Genomic DNA, 17,939 nt, shown 5'->3' with positions numbered 1-17,939 from the left:
TTGATATAAGACTGGAGGACTTTATTGCTTGCTTCCACAAGGTTGTGAGTTAGATACAGTCAGGTAATTTTCAGTTATTTTTAGTGCTGATTTTTGTCCCTAGGCCATATTTTAAACTCTATTTTGGCCTACGTTTAGGATATTTCCTCAGGAATGGAGGTGTCAAAGGTTATATTTACTGTTAGGATCTAGAAGGCTCACAGGGCTGCAGTGGATTTAGCAGAGTGCAGTGTTTGAGCTCTCCTGTGTGACAGATGGATTGTGAAACCTCAGGTGAAGGTTGGGGTCAGGACTAGGTATCAGAAGAGAAGTGGTCAGAGAGCTTGTTTTGCTCGTTAAAAAGTGTAAAGCAAGATTGCATAGGATAAAGACTCCTATCCAGAGTTAGAAAGTTTGGGTCTGCTCTCTAAACCCATTACAGCACACATCCCTAGGGACAGCTGTTGTGATCTAGATTGTATCTGAGCAGCTGGTTCTAGTGCTCATGTGTGTCGTGTGTCACATTTATACCAGGATTAGGGAGCTGTTAAAAAGATCAGAGTTCAAGGTGGAGAGATTTAAGTGCTTGGTTTATTTGTATATTCTCCAAGGCTGTAGAGCTGTGATAAGACAAAAATGTAATAGGAATCGCTGCTCATGTTCAGTTTTGGTGCTGTTACTTGTCACTGAGTTCTCTTTGATGTGAGGTTTGGGGATGTGATGTCTGAATATCTGCTTTTTTGTTTGTGTCGCATTGGAAGGTACAGTGGTTGAAGGTTTTGAGAGGGTGTTTAATGGTGTTTCTTCCACACACAATGCTTTCACCAGCCATAGATTTGCCAAAACGGGATATGGGCTGCTGTTTTTAAAGTGTTAGAATATGCAGAGTTGCAGCACAGTTTCCTACTTCAGGGTCTTTTTCTGTCTGAAAATGCAAAATCACTTGACCTGTGGTTGCAAGAAATGACTTTTCATTATGGTGGGAAATTACCTTAAATATTTGCAGACTGTAAGCTACAGTATTTCACTTTTATATTATCAAAGAAAATATATTTCCTTTTAATTGTTGTATATTTACTCTTGATTTCCTTTCTCCTCCCTTGAGTCGTTATTTCCTGCATAATGTTTTCTTTAATAATATGCCATGGAACACTGAGGACAAAATGGCGAGTCAGGAAGGTAATCAAATTATGGAGGGTTGTCCCATATGAATTCATATATTTTCTTGAAGGTATTGCATCTTACTTGGTCAAACTTGGTAACATTTGGGAGGAAAGCAGCTTTACAACATCCAATAAAACATTCTTTTTGTAATTTTTTCATATGGTTTATAGTTGTCTTGGTTACCTGCTTTGTCTTTTTTACTGTACAGCAGTGCAAAGCAAAGGTTTCTAACTTCAATTTTGTGCTTGTGTTCTGCTCTCAAAGTACAAGAATTACAATTCTAACTTAAATAATTTTATACCAGTGACCTTATTTCATACCGGAGGCCATACCAAAAATGGGCTTCTAAGATTACCTGTCAATTTGATCATCAATATTTCATGAAGTTCAAGAGAACAAAAGTAGTTGAAAGAACTCATATAGCAGGGGGGAAAAATACATTTTTTGAAGCTGTAAAACTCTTCTATTTTTTGTTGTTGTTTTAGAGTGTGATTTTTTTTAAAGATTTTAATTTTCCTCAAGTTCAAAAACAATCGCTCTCTTGACTTGTCTTGAAGGATCAAAACTGGGGTTTAGCAGGTAGTGTATTATGCTGGGGAAAACACAATCACTAGTGTCTCAGTACAATAATGTGCATAATCTGATCTGCTTAAATCCTAAAAATACCACCTGCAGACTACAGATAGTACTGTAAGGAGATAGGGGCCCATATTTTGGCATAAGAAATGCAGTAACTGCTAGGCATCTTACTGTCTTGTTCAGTTTCAGTTTAGGTGCCTGTTAAACAAAAGGGAAGACTTCACAGTCTTCCTTGTTCTCAGCCCTTCCTTGTATCCCTTTTGAAGAGAATAAAGAGCCAAGTCTTGTCTTTGTCTGCATCAAAGACCAAAATTCTGGTAGAGCCACAGCATGGGTATTCTGCCCAAAGGCATGCAAGTGAGTATGTTTATCTCACCAGGTTTCCAGCCTTTCTGTTGAGCTCTCAAATCTGCACCTGTTGTGTGGATTCCAACACCAAGGATTGCTCTTCAACACTGTGACATGTGTGAGTGCTTGTATTTCTTCATTGAAGTATCACATTTTAAATTGCTCCATTCATCCCTTTGATTTTGAGCATGACTGAGTCTCAGCAAGCCATGTGGAAATCCATGTTTAGATTGCAGTCAACTTTGGGACCTAAGCTGTCAGAGCCTTTGTTGTGGGAGGCTTTGCTTCAGGGAATACCTGAATGTTCCAGATGCAGATGCAATTAAGACCTTTGTACTTTGCTTTAAAGTAAAGCCTGCACTTTTAATAGGACTTATGTGCTCCAAAGCTTCACTAGAGTCTTTGGGAAAAGATACAGCTTCAATAAGGAAAAACGGGCTAAAATAGGACTGCAATCACATTTCTAATCTATTAGAGTGAATGTTTTGTAATGCAGAAGGAAAAATATTCCTGCAAAGACAAACCAGTTGTACTGGCTTAGGAGAGGCTGATTTCAGCAATCACGATGTTCAGAAATGTCAAGTAATACTTCTAGGGTTAGCTGGGGGACTGTTGAATAGATCTTATTCCCAAGCAAACAAGGATCAGTACTCACTTAAGTGGCAATTAGGAAGGAATAATTTATGTCTTGCACACGTGGCTAAATTGTAAGCTAGTCCGTGACTGCCTTCTCCTTGCTGAAGAATCAAAACTTACCTGTTACTTCTTTTCACTATTTTATTTTTCCTCTTCCAATGAAATCAGTTTCTGTCCATTCTTGTATGGATGTGGACACACAACTGTGGTTATATGTTCTTAACTTTGGGGATAATTACTCTGAAATTTCTATGCAGACCAGCAAAGGCATCACATGGCCAAAATGCTAGTGTAATTCTGGACTTCTTTTGTTTCAACTGAATTGGTGCTCTCGAGATAATGTTGCTTACTGGAGTATGATCACACTGAAATTACACTGGTGCTGTTCAGCAGGATTGAATTAGTAACTGGTGAGTTAGTGTATCTGTTGCACCTACAGCCCTCTTGTATTAATGGCTAGAACAGTTTGTATTACTTAAGGTTTATCTTTCTGTATATCCCAGTGTGCTGGCTAGATTGAGTTTAAAATGAGTTATTTTTTAAAAAACAGGCTTCTTTTAACTGGGAGTATTGTATGTGCAGTCAAGAATAGGTCTAACAAGTCTTAGGCAATTGCCCAAGCTTCTGTGGCAGTGAAAATAAGCCCTGTAAAAACTGTTTAAGGGTATCTGTCAGCACCTCCATGTGTTGACCAGAGCAGAGAAGGGAATGAGGGATGGTTTTTCACAAAACATACTCCTATAAGGAGAGCGCACCAAAGTAAATCAAAAATAAATTAATTGACAATTTTCTTTTTAACTTCCAGCTGTTTTTGCAGGAGATCCAGTCCATTGGAGAAGACAGAAAAATAAGAACAGAAACTGGACTCATTCACAGTTGTAAGATACCTTTTATATTTGTCTTTGCAAGTCATTGTGACTAGCATGTGAGTAAGTAAGCTCAGAAACTGAAGTCACACTTTCAGCCTATCCTTTACAGCCTTGAGTTGGTGACCTTGAGTTGGTCGTGTTTCTTGAGCTGTCCTGCAAAAACTGATCATGGTGTTGTGTGCCACTGTGATCATAACACAAGGGGGGAAAAACAAATAGCAAGAATTGGAAGAATACTTGATTCATTCTCTGTAGCTCTGACTTCTTACTTATCCACTAATTCTGTATCTTTGTATGCTCACTTTCGCAGTGCACATTAGTGTTATAAATAACAAATGTAAAGTCTGTTTATTTATAGCTTTTATCAGTGTAGGAACAGGAACTTTAGGGGGTTCTTTCGCCATGGCAGTGCAGCCTATTTGAACGTCTTGGAAGCTGCTTTGGTTTCTGTTTTGTTTGTGGAGTCTATCTTTCACCTTTCCAGATAAATTCCTTTCCTTTACCTTCTTTCTGTGTGTCACTAAGTTGACAATCTCTTACTATAGTGTCCTACTGCTTCCCCTCATCCTTTTCAAATTGAACCTCTATGAAGATATATCATGATTTGTGACTGAAGGTTCTGCTGAACTGGTATTTAGAAGTCACCTCTCACTAAGTAATATCTAAAGTAGTGTTCAGAGGATGGTGGGAAGAGGCAGCTTCATAGTAATAATAATAATAAAAAAAAGGTAAACTTATAGAATAAAATACTGAGAAATTGGGTCTCTGCAATTGCTTCAATTCAGAGGTAGCCTGAATCCAGTACTTTTTGACACTTGTTTTGAAGGAAATAATTATATCAAGTAATTCCTTTTACTATTGTGTTTGAAAGTAGTTGGTGTCTGTCTGTTCAGCATGTTTAAAACAAAGCATAAGCTGCAGCCCGTTCCAAGTCTAACAAGGGGACTAATGTCTTCATCCTTCTGTTTTTCAAATGTCTTCAAGGTTCTTCTGTTTACTTGTAACTTAGGATCTCTGGATAGCATTCCTTATGAATTGCTTCCTGGGAAGTCTTCAGTTATTCTCATTCACTTATTACGTCATTTTTGTGTCAGTGAAATGATGTAACAATACTATTCTTCTGCACTTGAGCATGGATTTTGGGAGGATAAATAGATCATGTATTGATGCTCATGAAATAACTCAGACGTTAATGTAACAGGCAGAAGGAGGACTCATTTGCACACATCCTAGATTGCACATAACCATATTTCTGTGGTATTTCACCTTTCTTAAAGATTTCAATTTTTAAGCACAGTTGCTACATGGCAAAATGCCAAAGTGTTTGGTGATGGAAGGTTTATAGGCAGTGGCTGAATAGATTCAGTCTGTTAACTGTTTAGTACTTCAGACTCAGTAGCTGTGAGCAGTGTGGCTTCCTCAAAGGAAAGAAGATAGATAGATATGGGTGCCCAAAGTGGTTCTTGCATATCTGCTGATCCTGAGTGTGGCCAAATACATGGTGAAATATTGCTTGTCTGACTATAAGCTCTATTTATTACAACTAAGTGAATCACTGGGTCAGTTCCCAACCAGACCTCGAGCTGTCAGAAACAGATGGCCTGTCTAGAGAGTGGGATACCTTGGAAGCATCTTCACCCTTGTCAGAAGTGTCAATACAGCACAGGAATTTCTCAGAAGTGCAGAGCTGGCTTTCAATGACTTCAGTTAAAAGGTGATAATTTCTCAGCAGTGTTTGGTCTTCTGCATCAGAATAATAGCCTGTGGCTCTGAAAATGGGGAAATTGTTGCTGGTAAGTAACTGGAGGGCCAAATTTGTATACCAGATCATGTACTTGGAGGGGCAGGAGTAGGGAGGGGTCAGTATAGCCCTCAGGCTGGTAAAAGGCTGGTTTTCAAGCTCTGAGAAACCTTCAGGTCACTATTAGAAGATGGCAGGTGTCTGTAAATCCTAGAAATAAGACTGATATCTTAAATCAATACTGAAAATGTTTTCCTATACTTTCTTTTTACCTCAATATCCATCAGTAAAATAATTTTAATAATAGTAACTCTGTACAGCTCAGGTGCTTGGATGTACAGTGCCATACAAATATCTACAGAAATAGTAGAATATTGCAGATACTGAATACTGGGGGCAAGTTTAACGTCAGAATCTGAGAAGAGTATAGTACACAAACGTGGCATGGGTTTTCTGTATGACTTGCTGTGGAGGGTTTGTCTTGTACAACAGCCAAGCACCCACCTAGCAGCTTGCTGACTCCCCCACCCTACACCAGTGGGACAGGGGAGAAAACAGAAGGAATGAAAGTGACAAGTTCTGTTTGACAAGCTCATCGTTTGAGATAGACTGTTTAATATGTGAAGGAAAAGGGGTAGGGGGGAAGGAGTGGAAATAACATAAGCAAAGGGAGTTGATTCACTACCACCTGCCACATGCGGACTGATGCTCTGCAAGTCTCTGAACAGCCACCTTGTAAACAACAGCAACAAAAGCCTCTCCCCTAGCTTTTATTATTGAGCTTGAAGATACATGGCATGGAATATCCCTCTGGCTAGTTTGGGTCAGCTCTTCCAGATGTCTCCTCCTAACCTCTTGCCTACCCCCAGCCTACTCACTGTGGGCAGGGGGGCGCGTTGACACTGTGTAAGAACTACTCAGCAATAGCCAAAACACTGGTATGTTATCAGCATTATTGTAGCCTCAAATCCAAAACATAGCACCATATGGGCTGCTGTGAAGAAAATTAACTCCATCCCAGCAAGACTCAGTACAATTTTTAATGGAATGTAGCTCTGAAAGAATTACTTAAAGTACAAAATCCTGTTGTAATATTTTCAGAACATAATTTTCTTAATTAAAAGTGTTGCCTAGGCACACATCTTGTTGCAGTTTATATAAATATGTAATATTCTGCCTTAAAATAATCAATGCTTCCACTTCTCTGAGTTTATCGTGAGACTAGACAGATAAAATACTTTCAGTATTAAAACGTTAAGATTTAAAATTGCAAGATTACCCTAGGAAATTGCAAAAGAAAAAATCTGATGAATGAAATCTTTGTTCAATTCTGATGAAAATTGTAGTGAATCACTGTCAGTGTCTCTGTTCTTTGCTGCATCCCTTTATTTTTGATTAGGTACACTGTTGTCAGTGGAAAAATAACTGGTTGCTGTTTGAAAACAGCTCAAGAAGTATTTCAGGTTAGATTTCATTGATCACACCAATATCAAAGTCTGAAACTGAAAGCAGGTTGAGCTTTCACAGAATTTTCATAAAGATTAAAGGAGATGAGCTCTTGAACAGGTACTTTATTTTTAGGATATGTGGACTGCTCTGTTACTGCTAGCCCTTTATTCCACTTCTGCTAATATTAAGATGGATAAGGACTTGTTACTGGTGGTGAAAAGCATCACAAAATCTTGGACAAACGTGTAGCAGTGTGATGTGTCTGAATGGAAGAGTTCAAGGTCTCCATCTTCAGTCTCTTGCTGGACTTTTCAGCTGGTGCTAACCACTTCAAGGAGAAATGTGATGTTACGTGCTTACTGTGTCACCTTCATAGGTAGCATAGGAATTATGGGTAAGCATACAGTACACGGTGAATCTTCAAAGAAAAGCATCTGTGCAATTGCTCATGGCTTTTCAATATTGAAACAGGTTTGAATGAAGGTTTCCATGAATGGTTGGGAAGGGTAAACACACTCATAAAAAGACACTGTGCAGGGAAGGTAAGACAGAATTGCCCCCTCTCCAATATGTTCTGAAACCATCCGTGCTTGAAAAGGTAACTTTTCTTGGGCACAGGTAGCTTGCATTTTTGTTCTGTCTTTGGAGGGTGCACTCTAAGTAGGCTGGAAGAATTCTTTATCCCCTGCTGCAGAGGAACAAACACCTTCTCTGAGGGTAATAGGATGGAGTGGATGTTCTGCTAGAAGGGAGGACCAAGGCTGTGATTTGTGCCCTGTCCAAAAGCAGGGTGTACGTGGGGATAAGGTGGTGAAAGGCTTCTTGTGTTTTTCCTCCAGCTCCGCAGTTCAGACAGACTAAAAGGAGCCAAAGCATTCCCTGTTTGCTGTGCTCTGATTGCAAACAAGGTGGTTAGACTGTCTGGTCTCAGTTAATGACCAGAACCCCAAGGAAAATAATGATGGATAAAATTAGAACAGCTCTCCCTATTTCAACATTATTGAGAACTCTGCATATGTAAGGAAGACACCTAGTGGAGCAGAATCTTTTCCTATGTAAGTTGCTTCTCATACATGGGTCTCATTTTCATTTTTGGAGTGGAGAGTCCAAATACTGAGTTACTGTGGAGCGAGCACACTTCAGCCAAACCCTTGGTTGTGTGGAAGCCAGCAGTAAAACTCTGTTAACCACAAAAATCTAATCGCAGCTTCCATCTGTGGGAGCCTGCTCATTTTGATACGTGGCTAAATCAGAGACAAGAGTTTGTGGCAGTTCTGACTGCATGGTTTGTTTGCAGTTAGTCTTTCTGAATGACTGGCATGACTGCTCTTCGTGAATGAAGATGCTAACTTTATGTAAGGCTTCGCAAAAATAGTCGAACACTCCACTCCATCCCATCCCCCCACACACACACACAAGGGAAAAAAAAAAAAAAGCTGTTCGGGGTCACCTTTGCCATTACTTGGGGGGGCTCTAGGAGAATGAAGGGAAGACATGACTGATATAGGGCCTTACATGACAATAAGCACTGTCATCAGCTCTTTCCTGAGTACACAAACCGCAGTAACTTCCTGCTTTGATATGATGAACTTTGCTTATCCCGAGTTTTGCTGTAATTTGGGCTCTGTGGGGAAGGATAACTGGCTCACAGGGAATTCAAATAGCTTTTTTGGAGAAGTTTTGTTCAGCAGATGTTTCTGAGAAATGTTCCAGTTGTGATGAAGTAATTCTTTTTTCCAATAAAAACCCTGTTTAATTGGAAAATTCCCAGCCAGCCCAATTTATTGTCTGGTAGTTCTTACTACTTACAAGATAGTTTGAGCAAGTTGAGAAACTGAAAATTCAGCTTGTTTAGTGTGTTAACTCTGTGAACTGGCACTGTTTCTTTGACAGTGTCTACATACAGTATATAGGAGCTTGTAAGTGCTGTTGTAACATTGGTAACTAACATCTTTAAAAGATAAGGCATGCTTTTCTGTGCACTGCTTACCTGAAAAGTGCTGGTACCGATGTTAGCCCAAGAAACGTGGGTATGGTACCCTTCAGTACGTGGACGTTTGAACAGGTAGGGAGGGCATAGCTGGTAGCTGCAAATCAGACCTTCATCTAATGCTTTTGAACACTAGTAAAGTGAATAATATGGTTTTTTTTTAGCCTAATATTTAAGCCTCTTTTCATTGTAGAAGTTCTGGATAGAAGCAAAGTAAAGGCCTGTATGATGTGCTACTCATTTCATCAATTCATGGGTTATGGCATGCTGAAGATCACCTCTGGTGAATTGGCAAAAAAACAGGCAAATCAAGAAGTGTTCTAGAGCATGTATCCCAGAGCTGTACAGTGTAACTGATTTACCTGTCTTTGAGAAAAGTGCCATCAAGGTAGAATATAGACTTATTTCTTTGAATATGTTCCTCAGTGGATGAACAAAATATCTTTTTATTTTGTTGATAAAGTTGCTCCGTTAGCTGTCCATGCCATGTTCATTTCCTTGGCTAGTCAAACAGCTTTCTTAATCAGGATTGTCACTGGCCGATTAAGAAGTCAGTGATTTATTTTTTTTAAAGCCCCTTATATTCCTGGCTAACCCAGGGCTTCAGTTCATGCATGACAGGCAGTGCTTCCTATGCTACTGACCTTAAGCAGCAGAAAGATTTTTTGACATTAGCTCATTGTCTCCTTTTTGCCAGGGGCAAAACTGGTTAAGGTGCCTTTGCATCTTTTTGGCAATATACAATCTGCATTGATTGACTGTACTTCTACATTATTTTTGATGTACCTGTGAACAGCAATATAAGTAATTATAGGTTAGCTTATTTAATGTTTTTGTTGTTGTTTCCAGGAATACCTTTTGTTAACATAGGAGATCAGGGTTTTCCTTGGGGGTAGGAAGGTGGGGGAGGAGAGGCAGGCCAGCATTTGTTGTAAATCTAGGAATAGCAAAACATCAGTGGTATTGCTTTCAGTGCAGCGTGTGACTGTGGATACTGTTAGCAGGGGAACGGTGTTGGGTCTGTGTCTGTTTATCGTGCATCAGGTCACTTTAATAGAGAAATTTATAAGCATTTCTTAGTGTTTTTGTGTTGTGTGTATATATGTGCAATTTAAAAATACTGTTCAAGGAAAAACTTGCATCTTCAAAGGGCGGCTGCTTCATATGGGGTGAAAACAAAAGGCTGCATTTCAAGGCTCGGTTTTGCAAGGTTCAGACTGCTCTGACACATTTAGATAAGTAATATGCATAACTCAAAGTATGTTTACATATGCTTTGAACATACTTTCGTCATCTGAGACCTAGCTGCATAAGACTTAAGACTTTCTTGCCCTCATTTGAGTGTCTGGCTTCATCAGTATTCATCAAACATGTTTCAGGGAGTACTTTCAGAGCTCTTTTAAAGTTCTTTCTTTCCCAGAGCTCACCATAAGCTTTCCAGCAGCTGTCATGAGTGCAGTGCTTCCTCGTGCTCAGCCAGGGCAGCTCCAACAACTGCATTCAAAGCTCTCTGCCCAGAGGTTTTTTCGTCTCTGCAGCTATGAGGCTGGGCTCTGCTGTGCTTTCCCGTGGTCCCAACAGGCAGCTGATGAAAGTCTGCGTAGATCATTGAGTTCAAAGGAATTGCTGCAACCTGTTTTTGCTGAAAATCAGCCCTGCACATCTAGCAACGGTAAACTGGCTCTTCAGAGACCTCTGAACTGGAGAGAAGGAAAGAGCGTGGGCTTAGAGCACTTTACAGAAAGAAGGCTGAAATGTGAGTAGCTCCATTCCTTTGAACTTAAGATTTATTCCAAGATAAGAATTTATTCTAATGATCACACTGTACCAGTCTTCTGGTTGAAACTTGATTTCTTGTGATAATTTTATTTCTTAACATCTAAAATCGGCATCTATTTGGAGACTTCCTAACATTCACTCTTATTCTTCTGTTTGTACTGTTTAGACACGCAACTGACTGAGGTGAGATATACTACTACATTAGATACTCTAGTGTTATCATTCCCATGCCATACTCTTCTGGCAGGCCACGTTTGGACAACAACAGAAACAAATTAGCTTACACTGTTTCCTGGTATGCCATTCTGAGCTGAAATAGGAGCTGACATAAATGACTTAATGACGCAAGCACCTGGCAAAAATGACTTAAAAGATAATAAGCAGTCTGTAAAGACTGAAAGTCAACTTTTTTTTTGTTTTGTAGGGGTTTCATGGAAATGTTGAATTCAAACAGATCATATTTTACAACTTTACTTTTCTTTATCAGTGTGTTTGGCAAGATTCCTTCATGCATTTGAGGAAGAGCAAGACTGTAATGTTTACTTTGGCAAGCACTGCTGTGGAAAGTGAGTTTTCTCAATCTGAAATATTTCCAGATCCCCCATCCATCTATCCTGCATATCAGACAGGAACACTTTACTGGCAATGTAGCTGAAGCCCGCTGTTCTGAATTGGACTTGGTTCTACCAGTGAGATATATGTAGTAAGCCTTGGAATTTTAGATATCTTCAGTTTATCCTGGATCGGAGCGATGCTCTTGGATGTTCCACTGGGATGCCAGTCAGCAGAACACAGCCCCTAGGCCCTCTGCAGTGTTTGCAGCACCACAGTAGTGTGATCCATTCACCGCTGTTGTGGAGTGGTAAGGGTACAGAGCCCCTTGGCACAGTCCCCTGTAGTGGAGAGCAGCAGGAGCCAGGCAAGTTGCTACGTTATCCTGAGCAGTCGTTAGCAGTGGTGCTGGGGTTCCTGTCTTTGGAGCCCTGAAGTGGGGAAATGCCTTCTAGTGTGTTTTTTTTAATTTATTGTTGCTTCTTAATGTATAGTAGTGTTGGCCATTGGTGAGTGTTTCCTTAGGTAACAGGGCTGTATATGAGTCGAAAAGAAGGGCAATGGGAAGCACTGCCACTTCAATTTTGAATTGTAACTTCATTCCACCACCCCCACATACTTGATAGTTGGTATAAACCTCGTGGTGGTTCAGATAAAATCAGATCACATACCTCAGCTGGGATGTAAAACCAAATGAATATGGAGTTCGAGTACGTGATGATATGTACACCATAAAGAATCAGTGGGGAAAACCTCCTGGCTTCAGATTCCTGGCTCTCTGCTTCAAATGGTGTATAGTCATACAGCTGTAGTGAGGAGCTGGCTTGGAAATAAGTGTTTGCCTGTTAATCAGTGTGGTAAAGAGGATGGGAGGAATTTGCAGAGATTGTGCCGAAGTTGCTTGGCTGTTCGCTAGGAAACAGCTTTTATATGACGTGAATACCCTTCCACAGAAAGGTCCAAGTACTGTATAACAAGACTCCATTCCAAAAATCTGATGGTGTTTTTAGAATTTGAACTCCATTTTTTAAAGACAGTGTTGCATGTGTTTTGTGGATGTCCTCCAGTGTTTAGAATGCTGTTTATTTGTTAAGTAATTCTGCTCATTATGTAACTTGAAGTTTTATTTTACTTTAAAGTATGATTAATTCATAACGTACTTTATTGCACTCATTATTCCCACACACTGCTGAAGAAACTAACATGGGTTCTTAGAACGTTCAAATTAGTGGACACTAGAAGTTGAGTTACTTAGCAAAGACTAAATTAGTTTTTCTATAGTAGGGTATTTTATGAATTGGCACAGTTTGGATATCCTTGTAGCTTTATCTTTGATTTTGCCAACATTGTGACATAAACTTTAGTTTTTAATTCATGATATTGTTAGAAGTATCAATGGTTGAATTTAAACGCAATTTAATGCAAGTTTGTCAAATAACAGAAAAGAGAAAATGAATTGCATGAGAACTCTGTAGGTCTCTGGACTTGTAGCCTCACCCACCATGCAAAGAGATCGAGGTTTACTAACCTTATTGTCACTCCTAGAGTAGACGACTGTCATCCTCTGGTCTCAGTGAGCGATTGTAACCGGCCACAGAAAATTAGTCTGTTTGAATATTTGTGTTGTGCACTTTTTAATGCCCGGGTGTAGAATGTGAGATAGTGAATCAACAACCAATTTTTATGGATGGAAGGCACGTAGCCATCAGAGGAAGGAGCAGTGTTCATATTTCCTAGAAGCAAGCAGTTGTTTACTCACCGTGTTTAGTACAGGAGGTGACCACAGGTGTAAGAATGTGTGTAGTTACGGAATATATGTATGTGCCATTAGAAGAAAAACCTTTTATTCTAATGAGAGGGTAGCTAGGCAACAGAGGCAGATGTGTGTTTTCTGATGACAGTGATACTGTGATTCTGGCAGGTGATTAAAAAAAATAAAAATGGGTATATGTATAAATCTTGGCTCAGGGGTGAAAGTGTCCCAGAACCAACTTAGCATGAACAGTGTTTCTAGGAACATATATGTGCCTGCTTCCCTATCTCAGCAGGTCCGGAATATCTGCTTTGTACTGGTCTGCAGCTGCTGCAGCATGGACACCTTACCATGTACAGGGCTTCTATGTGGCCTGTGCAGTGGCCTGGTTCTTTGTTCTGATAATTTGCTATGATTAACACAGAGCTGGCCTTTTGTCAGTGTTGTGATACAGGTAACTCCTATGGCAGAGCTTTTATTTGTTTCAGTACAAAGATGGTAAGAGTGGAGGCCAATGTTTTGCAATGGCTAGAAGAGATGGCTTTAGAATTTAGCCTGACGCATCCGTTAAACAAAAAAAGAAACTTCTGATGTTTGGTATTCTAGAGCACAGTAAACATATGTTAGATTAAACTTCTTCTTGAACAAATTACTCAGAACATTCAAATTACTTAAAAGTTCAAGAAGTGATCAGTAAAATGTTACCACATTTTTTATTAGTAGTATTGCAAATGCAGGCATCTATTTTGCATTTGGCTGGATTCAGCTGTTCTCCTGAAAGTTCTGGCCTTGTGAGATAGAAACTATGAGAATCCCTTTAATGACTTACTGCAGTGTAATGCTGCCTATGTTGTATTTAGAGGCAAACAGTATTTGCTCTGTGAAGGCTGATTCTAAAGGTACCAAGATCTACACTTTGTTAGGCTTTTTAGGAAAGAAAATTGATCTCTATTACTCATGCAGGATGGTGTTAATGACCTAAATATAAGTGACTGTTCAGATCCTTTTCAGCACAAGGTACATTCTACGAAGGTGCAGTCTGTAAGGCTGTATCTCTGAGACATCTTCTTTATCAGATTCTAACGTCAGTCATTTCAGGAATCCCCAGGCAGAAGGTGATAAACAGTGGAGGAGAATAAACCTGTTTTCTGTAGGAATCCAGACTTGCACGTGGAATCAGTGAGACATCTTATTTCCTGTATCCTGTTTACAGCTCTGCAGCCAGTGGATTTCAGGCAGTGTGGTGACCATCAGGGGATCAGGCTGTGGTAGCCGAGAAGGGAGAATGCAGAGGCAACTGCTGTGGTTGAGATGAGCATGACTAAGGCATGGTAACGGGACTGGGCTCTGCAAGTGGAGAATGCTCTGCAATGTGTGTACTTCAGTACATATCTTTAAAGGAGAGGATACTAAAAGCCTTAGATACCAAAATTATCCGGAGGCACTTAACCAGCCTGAAGTGGCTAATCTCAGACTTCTGAAAACCAGGAAATAAACAATGAACGTGTGTACTGTTTCTGGGTATGATCTTTAAAAAGGCTCAAGACAGTATAGGAAAAATATGAGCCCTTTGTTAATTACCTTTTGTGTTTTTTTTTCCCCTGTATGTCTTCTTTTAGAAAGATAAAGCTAAAAGGGCAGCTGGGAGGATGCTTGTTAATGTCGTAGATATTCTTGATGCTCATTACATTTCTGCATTTATTTTTTGATTATTCTATTTACCTTTAGACTCTAGACTACAGCAAATAGACAAATCATACCTGTTGCTGATTTCAAGGTAGTGAAGACAAGCATCAATCTCAGTGCCATGTCCTGTATTTTGCCACCACAATAGCACAGTTTTGTGCACAACTAAGGACAAAGTAAAGTTTTGTAACTTAGTCACATGTGTGCTAATGTTTGGCTTTTGATGTGGTAAGAGATTTTTTTTCTTCTGCTATTTAAATAGTCTGAGTGAAAACCAGAATTCCTTTCTGAAATACTTGATTTTTGTGAGTCTTCCTTTAATTTAAAAATGCATTAGAAAAGGTGTGTTTATCTCAGCATTTATCTGCTGTTCTCTGGCAGATAACATCAGAGATAACATCTCTGTGACAGTCAGAGAAAGTCAAATATGGAACAAAGGCCATGTGTCTCTGATTCTGATGTTTTTGTCTTAGAGCATGTGGATGTCTGCGAGCAAGACAGTGTAACATAATACACATGGGATAGATAGGAATCCCATTTAAAAATGAGATCTTATTCTGTAGGGAAAGTAGGTGTGTAGAAGATGAAAGCATAGCACAGGCTGCTGCAATCTCATTAGATACACTTAGCATTTACATCTTTTTGGAAGTTGGTTCTAAAATTGTGATTGTTGTGTTCTGTCTGTACCTCACATCAGCTTTTTGGAACTGGGGAGTTTTGACAACTAATTGGAAATGAGTAAATGATCCTTAATTAAAATAAAAAGCCCACGTTCAAGCATTGATCTACTTCATCAGCATGTTTGAGTGATGAAATTGTAAGCTTCTCTGCTAACAGTGAAAGATTACACAGTTACTGAGTGTGTATAGCCATGCTTGGCTGGGCTCATAAGTTCATCAAGCAATAGTATAGTGCCTTGTATCTGTCTCCTGCCTCTTGCTGCTGTACTGTGACCCAAAGAATCTGTACTCATGGGATCACCTGTCTAGTACGGGGGAAGAAGGGAAGAGGAGGGCTGTAAAAAAAAAAAAAAGGCTGCTTTTGGGGTGCTGTGTAGAACTTGGAAAATGTTAGTCACAGGACATTTGTAAGAAATTAGCATTGTGAAAGGAAGGGCTGGGTTAGTATGAGATGCAGCAGATGACTGCAGAAGCAGATAGGGACTTGAAAAGCATGGAGAAGGGTCAAGTCAGTCAGACCTAGGATTCCTGTTGTATAGGGGAGGCATTAAAATAGGAAACGGTTGTGGTGGGCTAATGAGGAAGTACATCATTTTAGAAGTACAGGAGACTATTCATCCATAAACAGAGAGATGGGAAAACCTTCCCAAAATATTTTGTGGGGAATTTTCTGTTTGCTGTTGCCAAAGATAAGTTGTGTGTTCAGATGTCAGAAGCGGTGGAACAGCTGCAACAATCTCCTCCGCTCTGATGGAAGTCACTTCTGGACTGCTTTCACAAAACACATCTGCCTGGCAACATTGGCACTTTCATAAGCTCCTTTCTCCTCTCTGTATTTGTGGGAAGATTCTTTTTGTTTTGATTGAAAGAGGCACATTTCTTCTTTTTCTGATACTACTTTTAAGTCTGAAGTTTAAATGTACCATGTGGTAGTAGCCAGATTTTTGCAGGAAAGGCAGGGCACAGACTCTTGTTTCCTGCTTCTCTGATGCTTGAGATGTTGACAATCTCCTGCCCATGCAAAATGTTTCACAAAACGAAGAGTGTGGCACCTTTACCCCAAGGCCTGCTTAGCTGGAGAAATTTTGCCAGTCAGACATCCGGTGCTAGTTGGAAGGTGGCAGATGTTCCTTGGAGGATGAACACAGCAGCGGTGGGATATCAGAGCTGCTTGGAGACAGGAAAGAAACGACTGTAAATGCTGGGCAAGCAGCCACATACTAAAGACAGTGACAGGTGAGCTCAGGCATGTTCTGCTGCAGTGGTTAAAGGCTATACCTGCCTGTCTGTTCTGCTGGATGTTGCTACTTGCAATAAAGTCAGGGGGCCAGAACACATGTGAGCACCTCAGTTTGCTCCAGTTCAGTTTAACCTTAGCTTAAACCTGTGTAGAGCAGTATGAATCGCTTAATTTGGTAGGGGAGAAAAATAAGGCTCTGCCAAACTTAATTCACTCTGCTCTGCAGCACTCCATTAAAGTGCCTTTATTTGTATTTTTCTCTTTTTGTTGTATTGAAAGGCAAGGCATACCCTCTCATTTGGAAGTATGTAATTGGTATAGAAATAATGTGCCTCTGTCAGTATTTGAGGTCAGGAAGTAACAAGCAACTCAGAGTGATCTCCTATTTCTTTCATTTCATTCCTTTTTCACAAAAGCCCTGTTGAGGTGACATACATTACATTTCAGGAGCACAAGTATGAGCGAGAGATGTGGAGAAAGACAAAGCATTTAAGCTGATACTCAAGCTGAGAATCCTTCATGCAGTATGTTTTGTGCATAATACATTCGGTGCTTGTTTTAACTTAAAAGTCTTAGCCTCTGCAGCAAATCTGTAAAAGACCTTTCTCCAACCATTTTCTGTGCACACATTGACATGCAAAGCACTGCTCTGCGGTGGTTTTAGGACTCAGTTGTGGGCCATATTCTAATCTTCCACAGCTCAGGCAGGAAGAAACTTCTATAAAGAATTAGGGATCAGAATGGAGCTGTTCAAAGTTAGATTTAAGCCTCCAGCAAAAGCTCTTAAACTTCATTGGGACCATTTTGTGCATAAAATTACTTCTGTGTTACAATCTTTCATCATAGGATTTAGAAATGCAGCAATCTTTCAATACAGGGATTAAAAAATCATTAGAGGAAAAAAATCAATAAATCAGTTTGCTACAATGAGAAAACTGAATAGCTGTTAAGTATAGTGGTAAAGGATAATTTTAAAGATCAGCACTACTCTGACATTTTCCTTCTAATGTATATAGTTTGTATTTTATATAACAAGTATTGCTGGACTGTGAGTTATATAAATGAGCAAGTGTTTTATGCAGGTTATTTCAATTATCTGCCCTTGTAGAAGGTGAATGGAAAATAGCTCCAACTCAATTTTAGCATCATCATTTTGACAGCTCTAATATGCATATTAATAAAAAGTCTGAAGTGTAGAGGAATGAGCCCATTTGCAGAAGCTGGTGTTCTCTTAGCTCATGATCTTGAGGGAGGAAGCGGGGGAAAGCAGGAAGTAAAGAGGGGGGAATTAAAAAGAGAAACCCTCTTTTTTGAGGGGTGTTCTTTATGGCTTGCCAAGTCTTCTTGAAGCAGCTTGCAGGCTAGCTGAATCAGCAATGCATTCATCAGTAGAAGACTATTATCATAGTAATACCTGGAGCATGCAGCAAAGTAGAGACAAGTAAATCTGGAGATGTGTTGTATGACATTTTTACGTCTGGTTTTAAAGTGAGT

At 39.7% G+C, this 17,939-nt stretch overlaps 1 protein-coding gene across 9 annotated transcripts in view; it reads left to right on the top strand.

Annotated features, from left to right (window-relative positions):
• Positions 1-17,939, top strand: part of SPATS2L (spermatogenesis associated serine rich 2 like) — a 75,695-nt gene that overhangs the window by 18,961 nt on the left and 38,795 nt on the right. For 2 of the 9 annotated variants that reach the window (XM_048058357.2, XM_048058356.2), the window contains one exon: positions 3,512-3,584. The exons of 2 other annotated variants lie outside the window; for them this stretch is intronic. Coding sequence is in view for 1 of the 7 variants with exons in the window: in XM_066999573.1 (XP_066855674.1) it covers positions 11,043-11,100 (58 nt within the window). In the remaining 6 variants the exon portion in view is untranslated. Of the gene's footprint in view, positions 1-3,511; positions 3,585-10,293; positions 10,512-11,021; positions 11,101-17,939 lie in introns of those variants that run through there. 5 more of the 9 variants (XM_048058352.2, XM_066999573.1, XM_066999575.1 and 2 more) reach the window with 5 other exon arrangements.

This window comes from Anser cygnoides, chromosome 6 (genome assembly GCF_040182565.1).
Source record: "Anser cygnoides isolate HZ-2024a breed goose chromosome 6, Taihu_goose_T2T_genome, whole genome shotgun sequence".
Lineage (NCBI taxonomy): Eukaryota > Metazoa > Chordata > Aves > Anseriformes > Anatidae > Anser > Anser cygnoides.
This window is presented reverse-complemented; position numbering and strand designations above follow the sequence as displayed.